This window comes from Aythya fuligula, chromosome Z, assembly GCF_009819795.1.
Source record: "Aythya fuligula isolate bAytFul2 chromosome Z, bAytFul2.pri, whole genome shotgun sequence".
In the NCBI taxonomy this organism is placed as follows: domain Eukaryota; kingdom Metazoa; phylum Chordata; class Aves; order Anseriformes; family Anatidae; genus Aythya; species Aythya fuligula.
Window position 1 is genome coordinate 69,187,720 of NC_045593.1, and position 20,353 is coordinate 69,208,072.

The following is a 20,353-nucleotide window of genomic DNA, read 5'->3' on the forward strand; positions in this document are numbered from 1 at the left end:
GCACTTCCTTAGCCCTAATTCTCTGTAGACTCAGTGGTTTGTAGTGGAACTTGCTGCTAAATCTGGACAGATGTTTGTATTTTCATAAATGTTGTTGTTGTTGTTGATTATTTGCAGCTACGTGGTCAAGCATGCACAGAAGTGTGTTTACAGGATGGATCCCTCAGTATGAGTTTAATCTCAGGCATCTTGTGTTCTGGTAAAGTTCAGCACTTTGGGCAAGTCTTGTAACGAAGGGCACTTTTGGACTTGGGATGTTTGGCTTCAGGACATTTGAGAATGTGGGAATGATGTATGTCACACTAATCTTATCTCCATCCCCTCCAAACAGATACATTAGATGCAGATGTTTGCAGAAATACTGTTTCTGAAACTTTGTCAGGGTTCCTGAAACGCCTTGCACTTGTGTAAAAATAACAATCACTTCCGCTGTTATACTTTAAAACAGAAGGAAAATTATTCTGTCCAAGGACTTACAGCTTGCACGACTGGAAAAAAAAAAAAAAAAAAAAAAAAAAAAAAAAAAAAAAACCAACAACTGAGTTTACTGATGTGTGAGTGGAGTTCTGGGTTACTGGAGCCTTTCCTGGGGAAATAATTTTTGGATATGCAGAAATCTTTACAATTTAATTAATATTCTATCTAGAATAGATTGGCTTTATACTTCTGCTGGGGCCTATTCCACTGAGTTCTCTCTTTTCTAAATCATTTGAATACAGTTTTCTTTTTTCCTAGCTCAAAATTTGGGAGTTACTCCACTTTGATAACTGTGACATTTCTTGTAAGAATAGGAAGGAGAAACAATAGCACTCTTCATGCTTTAATTTACATTTCTGCTGCCATGTGGGAACAGCTTTGTATTTTGGACTTATAAATGACATGCACATACACACCAATTCTTGGTTAGAACCAACTGGTATTTAGCAAACTGCTTACAAGAGCTGAATAATTGTGTGGATTTAGCCTAAGTGTGGGTTAGCTACAAATGTGCCATTTTCACAAGTGAATATAAATACACTAACTTAAAAATAATAATAATAATAGATACTTAAATAATATGCCTTTTCCTCCTAAGAAACAATGGTTTTGAAACATGAGTTACTCCCAAAGTTAGGGAAAAGAAGGAGCATTTGTGTCTGTAGCTGTAGCAATGCAGCTGAAATTGGTGAGGTCTCAAGTACTGTACTGACCACTCTGCTATCCCATGTTGCTGGGCACCTAGGCTTTTCATTAAACGTTTCCTTCTGTACTGCTGAAACCAGCTGAATTGCTGATTCTGCCTTGTGAGTGCCATGAAGCGTTTTGTGAGATAAGATACAGAGCTAATTGTCATTGTTACGCTGAATTGGGTGTAACTGAGATAATCACTACAAGTAGAAGTGATGCCATCACCTCCAATTTCAGAATAATTTCCACTTTGCCGGGAAGGATTAATATAAATCTGTCAGATGAATTAAGTGTCACTGCTGCAGTGCTCTAAATAAACTGAAGGTTTTAAAGCTGCCACTGGTAGAAGGCACGTAAAAGCAGTTTGATATAAAGTGTGAAGCTCTTATGTAGGACACAAGGGTGACTTCAGAATCGTTTGCAATTGAGTTAAGGTAATTCCAAAGTCTATTGCAATAAGACTGTACAAAAAACAAGCATCAGGTAATGATACTTCAAAGGAAGAATGCGAGAACAAGTCACAAGGAATGCTTTGAGAATAAAAGCAGGTTAGAAAAAGAGAAAAACAGGGCAAAAAGAAGAAATGAATGACAGTTACTGGTAGCAAAATGAGCAGGAAACCATCCATAAATAAATAACACTATCATCAAAGAAAAAGGTATAAAGTTTTAGATAAACTGCAAGTGCTATACTAGCCATAAATACACTAGCCATTTATAGTTATACTAGCCATAAATGGAAAATGTTCAGAGTAGTTCACTCAAGAATTATTGAACAATTTTTGCACTGGCTGAGAGCTTGAAGTCTGGAGTCAGGCTCGATCAGACAGACCCACACTGCTGCAGTTGCACTGCCTTCAGTGGAGCTGGTGGGAGTTAGGCCAGGCAAGGCATGCTGTCACTTTTCACTTTCATAGACTGCTCAGACAACATTTTTGCCCTGCAGTAAGGGGCTCAATGTGTAAAGCAAAGTGCAAAAGTTATTGTAAGCCTCAGGGAGGTGAACAGCGCTCGAGGTATAAATCAGGAGGAAAAAGTCTTTTTGTCTTTCCCAGTATTTCAGCATACAAGCACTCCTCAAACAGCACAAGATTTTGGTATGTGGAAAGGATGCTATTCTTTCTGTATGCCTGGCTACTAATTTCTGAGGGGAAAAAACATCTGGACACATCTCTGTATTAACATTTGTCCTCTGTCCTCAGTGTCCACTGGTCACTGTGGATAATGCTTTAAATGGTGCATTTAAAATCATGCCTGCTGGCATTAATTTCAGTGCATATATAGCACTCACTCATAAAGTATCATTTTTACTATCAGACAACTTAGACACAGCAGAAGGTTATGCCAAACCAGAGCAGACAGAAGCAGAGCCAGGATCAGTGCAAATGCTAAGAGCTAAGACTTTTTTTTCTTCTTCCTATATACGTGGAGACGGAAGAGGAGGAGAACAAGGAAACATCTGGGAATAAATCTCGCTGATCTCTCCAAAGTATGAAGGGTGATAAAAAAAAATAAAAATGTTTTCCACCTGAAATTCATCTTTTTTTTTCAAACTATCTTTCTTTTTCTCCCTTTATTTTCCTCTTCCATATTCATGTGAAAAGAACTTCTGATGTAAGCTCTAATCATTTCCCCAACTGGTAGCGGTCTTCTGTCATTGTGAAATTAACTGTTTTGCACCTGTACCAGAAGCAAACGATCGTAGCTCTAAAAAACAGCCGGCACATTATAGAAAACAATAGAAAATGTGCTTCTGAAAAGAGGCCTGTATTTTGTACTGTCTACATATGCTTGTTTTGCTCGCAGAGCATTAGAGATGCAGAGAAAAGCATCAGAAATTCCTCTGCTGCACCCTAATGGTGGGCTATATTTATCCATGACATTTTACTCTTCATGTCTGAATATGACCGATTAACAGTTCCTAACTACTTTTCAACAAAAAGGGAAATATATTGCCTATTTTTTTTCCCAAATCTCTGTACTAGTACTTTGCTTTTACATTCCTCAATATACCTGCAGAAAGTTAACTTTCTGAATGTACACAACTGTCATAATTCAGGAATCTTCTGTTAAGTTTCTTCCAAGGATTCCTAACCAGACTGCTCATGATATGGCAGAGTCAGGATGAAGGGATATACCCTGACCCCCAGCAAAAATGGGAGCATAGAGCTAAACCATATCTCACACCAGGCATTGTAATACAATTTTGTTTTAAAATATTGCCATTTTTGCCCTTCTGCAAGAAGTCAAGACTTTTCCATATAACCAATCCTTCATAAGAATGCTTTCAGTGGTTGCACTAACCCAGAAGACATAGCAGCAAAGAATGATGTACTGAAGAAGACCGAGTTTGGTGTTTCTTTTTATCCCGTTTCTTAGCACAACATTTAGATGCTTTCAGTGAGTAATCCTGTACTGCTGCTCTGTGTGCAAATAGTACCTCCACTGTTGATCTCTCCTTCTGTGAACAGACTGCCTCATTTACCACAGACCTTAATCAAAAGCTGTGATTGTGCCAAATGCAATCTACCCAATGGGACTTGCTACGACATGTTAATTTGAAAGCTACCAGGCTCTGAATGTTTCATTTCCATCAGTGAAATCCCATTGTGTTTTTTGTTTGTTTTGTTGTTGTTGTTGTGCTTTTGGTTTTGTATGCAGTATGTTAACTGACCAAAACCACTGAAAATCTATTGTGTGCTATTTACTAGATGGTAATAAGGTATTTTGATCATGTTCTCTGTGTAGGCAGTTCCTGCATACCCAGATTTAATTCTGTGGTGCTTTCAATATTTATTGAGGCTAAGCCTCTTTTAAATATCCATTTCCTGAAAGCACTTCATATTGGAGAGTTTGTAAATGTGTTTTTAGAAGGATAATGACTCAAAAGGTTCTGTTCCAGACCAGAGTCCCATCTGGATGATATTGTTCCAAGCTAAAAATCACACTGGCAGTACTTAGCTTGTTGCTTTTCTAAAGAAAACTTAAGCTGCAGAACCTTAGTTCTGGAGTAAGCACTGAGGTGGAAGCTAATTATCTGCTGTGCTTTAAAATTACACCCTGTTATTTCACATTCTTTCACTTCTGGCTACACCCCTAGGCCAGCAGCAGTCACCCTAAAATCCCACCCTGAAGTCTGACTTCTCAACCTGATCATAATGCTAACACAATGGAAGTAGGTGTTGGAGGCTTTTTTTTATTTTTTTTTCATATGTAACTAATTTAGGATTAAATTGCCAAACCTCAGCAACTATTCAACGTGCCTTTGATCTTTGAAACACTTGTTAAGGAATAATTGCGGTGATGCAGACAAACAGCTGGTAATTTGAACCTCTCGAGTTTTCAGAAATAAGCATAAATATCTTTATACTCCCCTGTTCTGAGCAGACATCTGGAGAGAAGCCTTCCAGAAAGAGGTAATATGCTGCTTTATTTTTTAAAAAGTAGAGTTATTCTACTTGTTTAGTGAAGAACAGAACATAGCATGAGTGTTTTGGAATGTGACCGTGAAAAGGGGTTAGAAAACAAAAAAAAAAAAAAAAACAAGAGGACTTAAGTTTCAGGAAAACTTTTTTTACTGATTTTACTGTATGTGGGTTAAGCCTCTCTGCAGATACTCTTTATTTAGACGAAAGTAACTAAGCATATTGAGCAACCTAACACTGGTGAGTAGGATCTGCCTCCTAACAAACTCTATCTGGAAGCAACTGTCTGGGGATTGAAGTCTTTCTGAGGCTGAGTCCTGCTTGCAGAAACACTCAGGTTGAACTGACTCTGTTATCTTCTGAGCAGTGCTCATGGAGGGGGAAGAGGCTGACATGAAACCTAGGAGTCCATCAAAGCCAGATGTCTTGCCAGGAGCAGCATCTTGGGTCATCGCAGTAGTCCTTGGCTCCCTTGCCAGGTGTTGCAGCTTTGGCAGCAAGGTGCTGGAGGTGCTGGTGCCTGTGCCCACGCTGCAGTGCGTGCCTCTACTCGAAGTCAGCCAAGTCCCAGGTCCCTGCTAACTCAGCCGTGGACCATACTTAGATGTTGGGTGCACGTTTCCTCCAGCCTGTCTCTCTGCAAGGGGCAGAGACCAACCCAGAGAGGTCCTTTCCCCTATGCTATCCCTCCCAGTAGGCAAACTGCCAGCAGATCCGATAGGAGCCCAGGTGGCAGTGCTCATCCCAAAAGCAGCTGCCACCCCAGCTCAGGGTGCTGATGGTGGTCCCTTGCTGGCTTCCCTCCCACTGTACCTGGGGCGCCAGCTCCTGCTTGCACTTTGTCCACTTGGCTCTTTCTCTGGGGCTGTGCTTCCACAGCTTGCCCAGCCTCCTTCCCTAAGCCTCCTCATTAAACAGAGCGCTGGGAGGAGACAGGCTTCCCCCCGCCCAGAGGGGGCATGGATTTTGGAGGGGTCTGCCTTTGCCACTGTGCCTACCTTCACTAGAAACACCCCCAGGGCAGGCACGGCCAGGCAGCTTGTCTCAGGCCCACCACTCCTGCTTGAAAGGCTGCTGTCTGCAAGGAAAAGGATAATTTCTCAAACATCCTGCATGGAAACATCGCTGGAGCGAGGCTTGGTGAGGGACCAGGGCATTCACTGGAGATGTGCTGGAGCAGGAGCAGATGCTGAGGGATTTAGGGACATCCCCCACCGCAGAGTCAAGAGCCACTGCCATTGATTAAAAGGCACAAGGCAAGGGAGCTGCATGGAAGCAGAAAGTGGGAATGTAATGTCTGAGAAGTGAATGAGAAGTCTACCACAGGAATGGTACAGCAGGAAGCAGAGATCCTGCATGAAGCATCGTATGGGTGAACTACCCCATAGCCAGATCCTGGCGCTGGAGTGTTTCACACCACTCCAACAGTATTCTTGGCACCTCAAAATGCTAAATTTTCCTGGACACTGATGGACTTGGTGTTATTACGCTTAAGCAAAGTTTGCATTTTAACCACGTGATCCTACATGGCCCTTCCCAGTTGCATTACAGAGCACACAAGTAGGTTTTTAATCGTTTTACCTCCAGCATAGATCAGAAAATTTCCACTCTTCTCAAAACTATGGATTGAGTCACACATTGTAACATTCTGTCAGCATGACAGAGTGACAGAGCGGGTTAACGGCCCTGTTTTGAGAAAACATGGAATTGCTCTAATACTGGAGTTGGATCTAACTTTAAGGTTGTCCCTGTTGCGAGCCTCAGACCTCCAGAAAGCTCCCCTATCCTAAAATTTTCAATGAAATAAACACAAGCTCTTGAGAGCAGTCACAGTACGCATCTTACTATGAATCAACCCTGGACCACACTGTGCAGAAACCATTTTAGTGAGACTCAATTGAGGATCTTAGAAGAGGATGCACAAGAAGGACAAAAAAGTGGGAAGAGGGTCTATAATAACTATATAACTAAATAACTCTGTTTCAGTTATTGAGTGGGTGAATGTTTGATGGAGTATCTTTAAGATAAGAAATTAATATGCCAGCACAATGTATACTCATGCTGGACAGTCTAGAGTGTTTTATAATTTAGAAAAGAAAGGACCATTATTGCCTACACAGAATCCTTACAACTGATCTCAGCAAAATTATGTTCAAAGCAAAACATTTTTATTTTCCAGATCCTATTGGATTCACAACTCTCACCAAACAGAAACAGCAAGCTGTTATTCCACGTGGGTGTTTCTGCTTATTTTGCAGTTCAAAATGCACTGTTAGCTACTCCATTCATAGGAACTGCTTATGTGTTCCCTAGGTCCAGGGTCAAAATACATTTAAATAAATTCAACTAACAATCCTTTACAATAAATAAATTTAATGCTAGGTTATTTTTTATTAATTTTTTTTGTTTGTTTCCCAGAAAAGTGATTGCTTAACTCTGAGCAAATCCTGTATAGTCTTTCTCAGGAAGTTATTTGTATTAGTATGTGTTCCAAACAGAGCTGGAAATAAGCTATTAAATGTTAAAAGTCAGTGTTTTTGGAGCAAAAATGCCTTGCTTGCTGTATCATCACATGTGCTAGAGGACTGGGCATAAAGCTTCAGACTTTTAACCTTTCTATGTTGCTACATGTTTTTTTCTATCAGCTCTGAGATAGCTCATTATTTAGAAGTCTCAGTTCTGTTAGCAGAGCCAGGGGTGCTCCTGAGACAGCAAGAAGTGTAAATGTTATAATATGGTGTGACTTCTGCAGTCCAGTCTGCCTGCAATAAATGCCTCTACCTTTTTGTTAGACTCCTTAACAATGTTAACTGTAGTGATTTTTTTATTTTTTTTTAATGAAGCTGTATTAATTGATGCTGTCTCTGCAGTTTTTTCCCCCACAGTAGATGGATGCATGTCAGCTGAAGGAAATAGCACTTTCTCCTGACCTAAGTCTCTGTACTGTGTGTGGGGTGCTGTATCTTATGAAGTATATGCCTCATAATTAATGTTCTGGTGTTCAAGAGGACAGACATTTTAATTTCCTTTATTAAAAAAAAAAAAAAAAAGCTTGGGTAGTCTTATGTGTTATTTATGTTGACCTGTTGACCTTTACCTGAAAAGCTGTAATCTCTTAATTTGTCTATATAAAGAATCAAATCAAAAATTGAAAGCCATATCATCTATCTTACTAGTGTTACTTGAAACTGAGCCAGAACTTTTTGTTGGCTTTCCATACCTGTGCTTTTGCTTCTCCTACTTACGGGCAGCTGAAGCTTTCAGCCAAACAGTTGTGCTTGTGATTTATTTCTCGTGTGGTCAGTATAATTATCTTAAAGGCACTCTTGTCAGGAAGTAAGACATACAGCTACTACAAAACAAAAAGGAAACTAAGTAGATGCTAGGGACATACTGATAGTCCTTCCCAGTGTGGGTCTGAGAAGCTCATGTCCCTTTTGCTTTCCATTGCAAACCATAGAGAGCACAAACATGAACTAGTACTTCTCCAGTCTGTTCAGCTGTCAGATTTTTGTAAATCTCACATTTGAGGCCTGGTGAGATGCATGGGGATAGAAAGTGCCAGTGTCCACGGACAATATTAGAATTGGTATCCCATTTAAATGAACATCAGGATTCGCTTTTGGTTTAGCCATCACCAACTGAAATCACAAGCCCTGGTTCCCATGGGGGACTTCAACCACCCTGACCTCTGCTGCAAAGACCACACAGCCTGGCACAATCAGTCCAGGAGGTTCCAGGTGTGTAGGTCAGGGGCAGCCTTGGCTGCAGTGACCATGATATTGTGGAGCTCAGGTTCTTGCGAGGGGGAAGCAGGGCAGAAAGTATGATTGTGACTCTGGACTTCATGGGAGCAAACTCTGGCTTCTTCAGGGATCTGCTTGGAAGAATCCCATGGGTTAGGGCCCTAGAAGGAAGGGGGGGTCCAAACAGGTGGTTAGTATTCAAGCATCACTTCCTCCAAGCTCAAGATCAATGTATCCCTAGGATTAAGAAGGCCAGCAAAGGGGGCAGAAGATCAACATGGATGAGCAGAGAGCTCCCAGCAAATCTTAAACAGAAGAAGAAAGTATACAGCATGTGGGAAAAGGGACAGGCCATTTGGGAGGAATGTAGGGACGCTGTCAATGTATGCAGGGATGTGACAAGGAAGCCCAAAGCCCATTTGGATTTAAATCTGGCAAGGGATGGCAAGAACAACAAGAAGAGCTTCTTCACATCCATCAGCAGCAAAAGGAAGACAGGGGAAAATGTTGGGCCCGCTGCTGAATGGGGAGGTGCCCTGGTGATGAAGGATACAGAGAAGGCAGAGGTGCTGAATGCCTTCTTTGCTTCAGTCTCTACTGCTAAAATCAGCTCCCAGGAATCCCAGACCCTGGAGACAAGAGAGGAAGTCTGGAGCGGGTCTTTCTTCAGTGGTGCCCAGTGACAGGACAAGAGACAACAGGCACAGACTGAAACACAGAAGTTCTGGCTGAATATGAGCAAACGCTTCTTCACTGTGAGGGTGACAGAGCACTGGGACAGGCTGCCCAGACAGGCTGTGCGGTCTCCTTCTCTGGAGATATTCAAAACCCCCCTGGATGTGATCTTGTGCAAAGTGCTCTGGGTGACACTGCTTGGCAGGGGGTTGGACTAGATGCTCTCCAGAGGTCCCCTCCCTGCCTCAACCACTCTGTGACTCTGTCACTCTGTGAAAGTATAGAGAAGTGGAAAAGCTGCAAATCTGAAACTTCCCCTGACCAGGAAGCTGACACATGAGCCGTTACTACTAAGTTATCCCTCAAACTCCAAATATTTGTATGCTTATTTAAATGAAAACAAAGTAAAGCAAACCAAACCAAACCAAAAAAATCCAAGCCTTTCCTTCCAACTGGCTGCCAACAGCAAGGTATATGCAAAACTCTGTCTGTGTTTTAAATGAAATGAAAGTGGTAACTGGATTTCATTGCATTGTCAAGGAAACATCGATATAATTTACTACTTATAAGATAAAAATATGGTGTGATATTAAGAGCACATCACACTTACTTAATCTTATTCATAAAATGGGAGTAATGTACCAGAACTTGCACTTTTCAGTTGTACCACATGCCTTCTACCTGTCAAAATTTCCTCTCCCCAGACATGCAGAGTTCAAGGAGATTACAGAAAGTTCAGAAGATCAAGGTGTAAAGCTTGAACAATTTACAGAACACACCTTTACTGAGCCAAGAGGCTTGGAAAAATTAGGATTTTGCTGAATTGCCTGCTCTAGAGTTGTGTCACTGGAGTTTAATGAGTTTGTAGCAAGCCAAAAACACAAAATGTTTACTTGACTATACAACTGATTAAATGATGGTTGCAGAGGCATTACATTTTGACCTTTGTTGCTAATCTTGTCAAGACATAGCAAATGGATGCTTTTACAATTTTACTTCTCTTCACCTGTTTCTGGCTCTTCTTTACTCAAAAGCAAAGGTAAACCTAAGAAGTGGTATAACTGTGTTTATTCCATCTTTCAGTTGTCAGGCTGTGAGGCATCAATTCCTGCATGAATATACAACCCTTGTATTTACTGCAAATTGAAGATTTATGTAGATATGTAGATCTTTTGTATGTATATTCTTGAAATAGTTCATTGAGGGATGATGGATGCTGCATCATTTTACATATTCATAGAGGGATTGGGAGAGAGAGAGAGAGAGAGAGAGGGAGATTCTAAGAGCCACTGAGGAATATTTAAGAAAGGCAATACTGTGATCACTATGAGCTCTTGATTTTACTGTTAAAGCAAAAAGGTAGAAACTACTTCTTCATCTATTCATCTATAGTCCATGCTAGAGTATGTGGGAATGTTGGTCCTTAATGGAAGGCTTGCTGGAATTCCACAAAATATTAAAAACTATAAATTCTGAAGGATGATTATCCATGGGAATACAGAATTTGTTAGTTAACCAAAACATTTTTTTCCCCTAATGTGCTTTGACTGTTGCATCTGAATATGCTGTTGCCAACAATTTCTGGAGAATTACCTTCCTCAGATAGCCCGACCTGGCTGACCTAGTACGGTTTCACCTAAATGAGCTGCCAGCCAAGAATGCACTGGTGCTTAAAACTGGTGATAATTCTGTCCTAGCAGAACTGCAGGAGACAAACAGTACTAGGACCGTGATTATAACTGTGACCTTGAGCAACAGCATCCATTTTCCAAGGTTTGCTATGATCCAGCCACCTCAAAGAAACTGTTTCTTTGGTCTGGCAAGGTTTTTGTTTTGACTCTTCCAGAACAGGTAACTGCCCTTGAAACAGGTAACACTGCCCTTATCCTTTTAGCTGCACACATTCTTGCAGTTGTGAGTGCAGACAGTCATGTTAGCTGCAAAGAGGACTCTGTCTTCTTTGGCTCAGGCAAACTGCTGTTTCATCTCCAAAAAGAGTTTAGCTACTACTTTTTTATAAAGATCAGAGTATGACCTGCTTATAAAGGACACCTTGATAGCAAAAAAAAAAAAAAAAAAAAAAAAAAAAAAAAGCTGGAATTGCTTCCAGCTATCTTATCATTCTTCTCTTTTTGGATGAGAATCCTGAGTGCAGACATAAAGGTGGTAGAAACCTTGCAGTTAAGATGACCAAGCTCTGAGTCAGGAAGTGTTATCAGACACCTCTAGAGAGCTATCATATTTATCAATGTGACACCTCTGGTAATAATTTCTAACTTTGCTCTTCTCAGCTGTCAAGGACTAGGTCCTTGTTATGCACATGTGAAACGGGAAGAATGGCTGTCCTTCACATCCTGCCATATTCCATGGCTGCTGGCAGTGGAGGTGGAAACAGGCGTGTCTGAAGACAATCAGATGGTTTAGGTTGTTTTGAATTATTAGACTGGTTGCTCAGAGAAAAAATGGAAGTTAAAGCACAACAAATATAGATCACAAATGCCTTTGTGTTGTGTTACAGCACATAAATATGCATCTGAGACATGAAAAAATAGCCAAAATCTTAGATGGTCGTTTACACCTTAGCAATACAAACTACCATTTCACAGGTAACTTCAAGGAAACCCTGTGAAAATCCCGCACTGGCAGCTAATGCAGTAATGTATCTGAATTACTGTTCATTGAATGCATTTTCACATTTGTATAAAAATATGTATTAATTACTTCCTCAAGCTTTTGAAACAAGGCCAAATTCTCAACTGTCCTCATGAGGCAGCTCAGCGTATTTCCCTGATTGTAGGAAAGAGTTGTTCACAGAAGCTTCAGCTTTCCTGGGCCTCTGTCCTTTGATCCATACAAAAGAATGACTGCTAAAGAGGACAGTCTATTTGGAAAATTAAGGTAGGGCAGGTTAACAGAGCAGCTGAAGTGAGATGCTTTATAGATGCATTCTTGAAGAAAAGCAAGAGAAGGGGTCTTTTTAGGTAGATAAGAGTACAATGACATGGGCTAAGCAAATAGGGAAAGGGTTTCCTCTCCTGAGCAAGGAGGCAAGTCCCAAAGAACAAATCTGGCAAAGAGCACTGAACTCCATCTACAAAACCACTGCCAAGTCTAATCTAATTGAAATTTTTGTCATGCATCTTGGAATTGCTGTCAAAGATAAACTTTCTGATATGTCAAACTTGAATTGTTTTAAAGCACTGAAATGCAGTATGTGGGAGTTGAGGCACACAGATGTAAGGGCAAACAGACTCTGTTAGTCTTAGTTCCCCTTTCTCCATGTTCAACAGGAATTTAAATGTACCTGTAGTCTCCCTGCATTCTGGTGGCCTGTGTGAACATCTACACTCTCAGCCACTGTACACAGAGATAAAACTTGAGGAACTACATCAGCGTGTACCAACTGACAACCCAGACATGTCTCCAAAAGCGAGAGTGCTTGTATGTGTATTGAGGTTCATTCACAGTTGAAATGTCTGAGTGTAACATTCTGAAAAATAAGATCATGTGAAAGTTAAGATGGGAACACATCTCAGGTCAGCTAGTCTATTATCTGACCTCACAAGTGAGGACAGACCAGGCTGCTCACGGTGTATCCAGTCTTGTCTTGAGAAGTTTGAGACAGAGAGGGCATAAGCTCTCTAGATAACTTGCTTCTCTGCTTGAGTGCCTTTGCAGTGGAAAGGTACTTTCCACTTATATCCAGCTTGAAGGGCTCTTGTTTGAAGTCATGACCACTGCCTCTTGTCCTCCCGGCACACACCACTATAAAGAACCTTGCTCCATCTTCTCAAAAACCTCTCTGCAGATAATAGGGAGCTGCCATAAGGTCCCCCTGAAGCTGTCTCTTCTGCAGGCTAAGTCCTGCTCCTTCAGCTTCCACTCACATGGTAAGTACTCCAGCTCCTAGCCATCCCGGTGGCTCTCCACTGAACTTGCTTCAATTTGTCTTTGTGCTTTCTTCCTGTACCGGGGGCCAAACCTGGATACAATACTCCTGACACAGTCTGGTAAGTGCTGAGGAGATGGGTATAATCCCTGCTCTAGGTCTACTGGCTGTGCTCCTGTTCATATAGCCAAGGATGTTGTTGACCCTAACTGTTGATATAAGGATATAAGAATATTGTGGCAGACCATGTCATAAGCCTTGCTGAAGCCAAGGTTTCACTGCTCTCCCCTCCTACTTGTTTTGTCCTGGAAGAAAACCAGTCTGGTCAGGTATCATTGCTCCTTGAGAAACCTGTGCCAGCTCTTCCTGATCATTGTCGTCTCCTTCATGTGCCCAGAAATGTGTTCCTTGTTCTATGATCTTCACACAGAACATACTGAGGATGAGTTTTTGGAAGATAGCACCAGGCATTGTGGTCTTTATTTCATTCTTTGTATTTAGCACGCACACGTCTTCAACTGAAAGAGTTTTCTGCAGCCTCTTTTAGTGCAGGTCCACCTGCTCCACGGGGGCTCCTCCACCCATGGGGGGGCTGCAGCGTGGAGATCCGCTCCATGTGGGACCCATGGGCTGCAGGGGGACAGCCTGCTCCACCAGGGGCCTCTCCCTGCCCAGCCCGCAGGGGAACTGCTGCTGCCTGCCTGCAGCACCTCCTGCCCTCCTGCTGCACTGCCCGTGGGGGCTGCAGGGCTGGCTCTCACCCCTCTCCCCCAGCTGCTGTTCCACCAGTTTTTTTTTCTCCCCTTTCTTAAATCTGCTCTCACAGAGGTGCAAACAACATCACTTACTGGCTTGGCTCTGGTCAGCAGCAGGGCCCTTATCTAACATGGGGCAGCTTCTAGATCCTTCTCACAGAAGCCACCCCCATGGCCCCCTGCTACCAAAACTTTGCCACATAAACCCACTACAGGTATATGAAATCCAACGGCATAGCTTCCTTTCTTGTCCCAGCATATTCCTGCTACGGTTCTTTGTTTAATTTAACAACAAAGACATGGAAGTATTTCAGAGGCAGGGACGACTGGTGGGATGGAAACATCCTGGTGTGCAGTTTTCAAAACTGGAATAAGAAGTACTAAGAAGATGAAGTGGACAACAGAAATGTGTTATAAAGGATTAAGTGCTAAAGGGATCGCTAGGCACTGATTTTTTTTCCTCATAAAGGCAGAGTTCTTGAAAGTCGAAGGCAGGACAACCCAGGGCAAGCCTTCCCTTCCACCCAAACGCCCCACCAGAAACGCTGCGCACTTCCAAGCGGTGCTGGGTGCGGGTCACAGCACCCGTCCTGCGCCATGGGGCAGCGAGACGCTGGAACTCTTTTTAATGAGCATCTCTCAGCTTCGTGCCACACAGCGAGGCCTCCCCGCGGGCAGGGCTCCTCCGCCTCGCTGCTGCAGTTTCTCAACGTGTTGTGTTTTTATTTTTTTTTGGGGGGGGAGGGGGATATGTGTGAAGGATTTTTATTTTCAAATAAAGGTGATTCTGACAAACCAGGGGCTGGCTTGGCCCCGAGGGTAGGCCCACAGCGGCTGGCGGCCGGCAGGCGGCGGCGCGGCGCCGGAGGGAGAGGCCCCTCAGCGGGGCGCCGCCTCCGCCCGCCCCATGCCGACACCGACAGCGGCACCGCCGCCGCTTGGGGCGGAAGCGAGGGCGGTCGGCGGCCGGTGCCGGGTTGGAGGAGCCGGGGCATGGCGGACGGGAGCCGCTCGGTGCGAGGTGGTGGCGGTGGCAGCCCGGGCTCCAGCCCGGTGCTGGGCGGGCGGTGCCGCGGCTGGGCGCCGTCCGCCGTGCCGCCGGGTCACGGCTTCCGCAGGGTGACCCTGACCAAGCCCACCTTCTGCCACTACTGCACCGACTTCATCTGGGGGCTGGCCGGCTACCAGTGCGAGGGTAAGGGGCTGGGGCTGTGGTGGGGGGAGGGTGTGGGGGTAAAGGGGGTGTGGGGGAGGATTTTGGGGGTGCTCGGAGCGGTTTCAGCGCTGCCCCGTCCCGGGAGTGCGCTGCTGAGAGGCACCCGGCACCCCCGCGGGCACCTCCCGGTGCCCCGCAGCAGCGGCGTTATCGCAGCCCGGCCCGCTTTTTTTACCAAAATACAGCCTTAAAAATACCCTCCGGCTTCCTCCGGCTGGAAGCCGGGGTGTTTGCCTAGTTCGGGAGGCTGTCCGGAGCGCTTTCGCCCTCCGGGGTGGCTCCTCCGAGGGGTTTGTGCCCTGGGGAGGTGCTGCCCAGCCACCTCGGCTCTGGTGGTGCCTCCAAAAAACCCCGGTGTGAAGGCTCCAGCCCAAACGAGCCAGTGCGAGAGGTGGCCAGGGAGAGAGAAAAACACCCGGGGAGAGAGAAAAATGTTAGGGAAATACCTATAACATCAGCGGGTATGCGCATCTCCACATAGCACGGAGTGCGATATCACGGGGCGCACGTGTGTCCATCGTTATGTCAAAAAAATATGTGTTTTCTTATTCATTTTTGCTTTATTCCTGCTGTTTTCAGCCGGCTGCGCTCCTCGCCGTGTTTCTCTTTCCTGGTAACTCGCTGCTAAACGACGGGTTTGAGCAGTACCTGGTGTGTTATCTGCTGACTGGGGCTGCTTGTGACAGGTCGCGGTGCCTCGTTAGGCAGCCTGCTCCTTCTGGGTTATTTAATGGACTCTAATGCGCTTTCTCCAGCAGTGTTTGAAGTGAATTCTGTTTAATAATTACCTCCCTGCCACATTCGCTCTAACTAGTGGAATTTGATCATTGTTCTTTAGAAAGTAATAAAAGGGTGCCACGTTGATCAAAAAATCGAAAACAACCCACCCTGCTTTTAGTGAAGGCAAATGTTTGCAGCAGACTGAAAAACTTGGTGGGTAATAGCTATCTCCTCCTCGCCAGAGAGGCTGGGATTACAGGTGTAATTGCAGCTAAGCTGATCTCTTACTTAGCTGGGCTCCTTCCGATGAACGGCATGCAGGCTTCAAAATGTAGCTACTCTGTGGCCTTTTTCTGGCTTTCTGGATTCGCAACAGCTTCTCCTACAAATCCTCTGTTTTCAGGTGCTCAGTCACCTGATGCTCCTTGTGTCTTGATAAAACCGGTCTGGACCAAACTGAAAGTTTCTGGACTTTGAAGAGAATTGAGCAAGCTGCAGATAAGACTCCTCCAAAGTAAAGGGGCTGGGGGCAGAGAGCTTGCCAGTCACTGCTTTGAGCAGTTGTGTGGCCTAAATGGCCTGGATTTGATTTTTAATTGCAGTCGTGCTTTTGGCCCTGTGAAAATGACATCTTGCATATGTGAATTTTCTGGTCTATGGAGTTCTTTGGTAAGCCTACCAAACTGCTCAGCATGGACTGACACATGCCCACATGGGTTATGTGGCTGTTTACAAAAATACAGGAAAGTATAATGAATGCTTAGCACATTCCTGGCTGTGTGGGCCAAGATGAGTGCTTCTTTCCTTTTCTTCATGCAGACTCTGAAAAAAACATAGGAGAGATGCTCCGATGCTCTTCACATAAGGCACAGAGCATCCTGCATCTAACCCCTCCGTTTTAAGGTGAAGCACACCTCTCCAGTGCAGGGCCTGTGGTGCTGTGTTGCCAGAACTTTGCACAAGAAGGGAGACAAATCTGGGGAGAACTGCAGCTGTCCTGCTGGAGCTGCATAGGTATTTTTGTAAGTGATGTTTTAGATGGAAGCTGGTAGTCTTACCATGCAGACTAAGTTGTGTCTGAAGATGTTACTGTCTTATGCTTTTGTGCACGTACTTAGTTTAATCTCAGTCAAACAGGCCTGCAGATGTTTGCCCTTTTTTTTTTTTCTTCACATTTGTTTTCCATAAACCCTTTCTAAATGACTCTTTATTTTTCTTGCCACTTTACACTGTAGCTGTCACTTCCTTTGATAAGTATGTGTATGTGAAAGAATAAGTGATGTTTCGATTGCAACAAGAACAATGACTCTCTTGTATTCGTCTTGCTTTCCAAAGCCTGGTCATTTCAGTTTTGAGTGGGTTTTGAATTTCCTCAGGCTTCTCAGGGAAGAAGCGTGTAAGTGGCTGGTTTTCTGTACGTGTATGTGTGCATCCTATAAGTTCAATATATAAATCTATTCAGTACGTAAAGTCTACATATGAAACAAAGACAGTTGAGTTCTTATGGGCCATGGAATTAATTTCATACACTCAGAAAATTGTGTTTTGTTTTGTTTTGCCTTTTTTAGCAAATACTGAATTTGAAGGTTTGGATTTATATCTATCTACCAATAAATACTCTTTTCACAATGCTTTTTCTTTTTTATTTTTATATATCAGATTTAAAAAAAAAAAAAGTGTAGGAAGAATTATGGATGATTCTATGACCTGTATGTTCTGGAGGCTACAAATTCTTCTAGTGCTATAAATCCTTCTAATGTGAAATTAAGTTGATTTATTTTAGCCAAAGGTAAAACATTTGGGATTTAGGTAATAAGCAAGTTGGTTGGCAAATTAAACAGAATTATTCGGTCATTTTTAGGTTATTTTTATATCTTTTACTGGAGCATTTATTGAAAGACACAATTAGGGTCTTTTTTGTATTTTTTTTGTACCCCTGTCTACTAGGAGAATGTCATTCAAGCACATAAGGTGCTTGTCTGGATATGAAGGCAATAAGTGAAGTAATACTTAGGGAAATATCATCCTTTTTTTTCTGTTTTGTTGCTTATGTTTTAAGGCTTTGTATTCTAAGCAGAACCTCCAAACTTACTCCAAGGCACAGAAATTCCTGTTTCTCCTAAGCTGGTTCCGCTGCTGTCTGACAGCACTTCAACTTTTGCAGAATGCAGTGCAAATGGTGAACTGGAATTAAGTTTGTCATTAACCCCTCCCTTAAAAAACATAGCCATAAAGGATTGTTTTTAGGCGAAGCTGCTGTGATTCAGATATGCACGTCCCAGACATGGGCAAGCCATGTTGTGTCTTGCTGGTGCAGGAGAACATGGAGGTGTTCAGACAGCATCTCTGCAGTGATCTGGAGATGCACATGTGATCCTGGTTTAGTTTAAATCTTGGACCCACAGGCAGTTTCTCTCTTCAGAGACGTGGAAATAGCAGCAGGGAGCACAGGGAAGAGGAGCGATCCCCTTGAACTCTCATCCTTTCTGGTTAATTCTGTGCTTGGGTCAGGCAGCTGGAACATCCTTGACCCTGCTGGTTTGGTTCAGCTTAGTTTTGAGGAAAGTGACTGATCTATGAGATTCCCCAGAAGGTCTTAATGCTTGCAGTTCAAAAGAAAAACAAATTATTCTGTCTTCCAGTGAGCTTGGCTTGCTTTGTTGCATTTTAAACTAAAAATAAAAGCTGCAAGGAGGTAAAACCACAGTAAAATCTCGCTTCTATCCCACAATCAGTTTTAATTTTCAGTACTAGCTTTCTTTGTTCTGCTGCATGTTCCATGTCAGTGGTGAGGCCTTTCAGTGCGACAATACGTGTTTGATGTCAAGGTGTGATGTGAGTTTGTGGTTGAAGTGTTGCTGTGTAGATGTGACTGCTTCATTTAAAGCTTACATTGAGCCATGTAGCTCCAAATCCATCTGAGGAACAAACACAAACTATGTCAAAAAATAAAAATAAGACAAAACCCCCAAAACAAACAAATAAAAATAAAGCTCCAAAAGAAACCCTGAGACAGAAACTTAGCTCAGCTCTGGTCAAGTTAAAACACATGTTGGGAAAAAAGCTGGGAGCATTGACTGACAGACGGAAAGATGCCATTTATTTACCAGTCTGCATTTTGAGGACAAACCATTTTGCACTGAAGAGAATTTCTTCTCTTTTCACCTTCTCCCTCTGACAGTGCTTCAGAGAAAAAATGTCATTGTCACCATCAGTGATGCGAAGGAACGTATAGGGAACTTTGCAAGGATGAGCACAGCTCGTGTAGCCAGAAGCTATATTTTGTGTTGATGGAGTAGACCCACATTTGAGTCCAGGAACTAAATTAGGTAGGAAATAACTTGCTGCAGAAAGTGTTAAAGCCAGTAATCCAATACCAGGCTTCCCACAGCACGTTTATATATCATCTCTGTCACTGCCTTGGTCTGACTTGGTGATAAATGACAAAAGCAATAAAGAAGGTGCTCATCAATCCATCATGTTGTGGAGTAGCTGAGGGCTGCAGCTTGTTCTCTGCAGGTTTTCTTTCCAGGCAATCTTTCATCTAGTATTACATATTTTTTAAATGTTCAGGTATTCCTCAGCCACCTTCTAGGCTTATACCCTCTGGTTCCTTTCCTCTTGCAAGAAATTTTTTCAGTCTTCCTCTGGTGAGTTTCCCACGGACCATAGTTCTTGCTGTACTGTGTAAAGGGTCTAAAAGCTTTCTATTCATTCTTGCAGTTATGTGGGAGATGAATGCCTGACTAGTTATTTTTTTCTGATAAACAAAGCACATTGAACTCTAAGGCTTTCCCTGTAGAGCGCTTTCCAAGCGCTGTGCTTGAGTCCCTTAACAGCATTTTCTTAAAGAAGCTGGATAGACTGTTTCAGGCGGAGGTGAGGTCAGTACTTCGTGGCTACAAAGGCGCTCTTCTGCTCCTGCTTTCCAAGATATTTGTGTGCATGCCCCTCGGCTCAGGTCCGGTTCCTTTCTGGGAGTCAGTGCACTGTGGTATCCCCTTTCCTCTCTCCCGTGTTGGTGGTGTGCATTCCCTGTTTCTAGACATAGGAGTTTGTATTAAAGTGGCATGTAGCACATCTCCCCCAGTGACGCACATCACTCTGTGTGATTACTCTGTGCTCCTGTGGGTTTAGTCATCAGCACTTTTTTTTTTTTTTAAGTAGTGATTTTGCTTTTATGTCAGTGTTTTCCTAAAATAACCTGTGGTAGCACTAGGCATAGTATCCTGGGGTTTCCTACATGAAATAATCCCACTAAGCAACCGTGTTGCACAGGCAGTTTCCTTGAAACAAGGGACATGTTATGTGTAAGGGCGTTGAGTAGCCTAAGCACAGATGCTGGTCTGGAGATAGGGTCTCCTGCTTATTGTCCAGTGCAAGATGACATGCAGTGGTTTTAGCTTTCATTCTCTTCTTGGAAGCTTGTAACAGATGTTTCTAGTGTTGTCTTTTTTCTTTCTTCCCCCTCTCTCTTATTCGGATTTCCAAGTCCAAGGATAAGGAATTTTCCTGCATCGTTTTCAGTGAGCTCTTTTGGGGGAAGCTCCTCCTAGCTTGTCTGTTTTCTCCTCTTTTATTATGTACGCTTTAGAATTAATCTACAGTGTTGTGATTTTTTTTCTGCTTACTGTCCTATCAGAAATCTGATTCTCTTCCTGCCTTTGGAGCCTTTTTCTCAGGTGGCAGCATTTTCCTGACTTATATTTGACTCAGGTTGTCCCCAGATGACTTCTGCATTTTGGTCATATTGCCTGTCTC

At 43.2% G+C, this 20,353-nt stretch overlaps 1 protein-coding gene across 3 annotated transcripts in view; it reads left to right on the plus strand.

Annotated features, from left to right (window-relative positions):
• Positions 1 to 14,626: 14,626 nt before the first annotated feature.
• Positions 14,627 to 20,353, plus strand: part of DGKQ (diacylglycerol kinase theta) — an 89,613-nt gene continuing 83,886 nt past the window's right edge. For 2 of the 3 annotated variants that reach the window (XM_032206438.1, XM_032206439.1), the window contains exon 1: positions 14,627 to 14,851. In XM_032206438.1, coding sequence (XP_032062329.1) covers positions 14,650 to 14,851 — 202 coding nt within the window. In that variant the 5' untranslated portion in view covers positions 14,627 to 14,649. Of the gene's footprint in view, positions 14,852 to 19,457; positions 19,477 to 20,353 lie in introns of those variants that run through there. The other variant, XM_032206442.1, reaches the window with a different exon arrangement.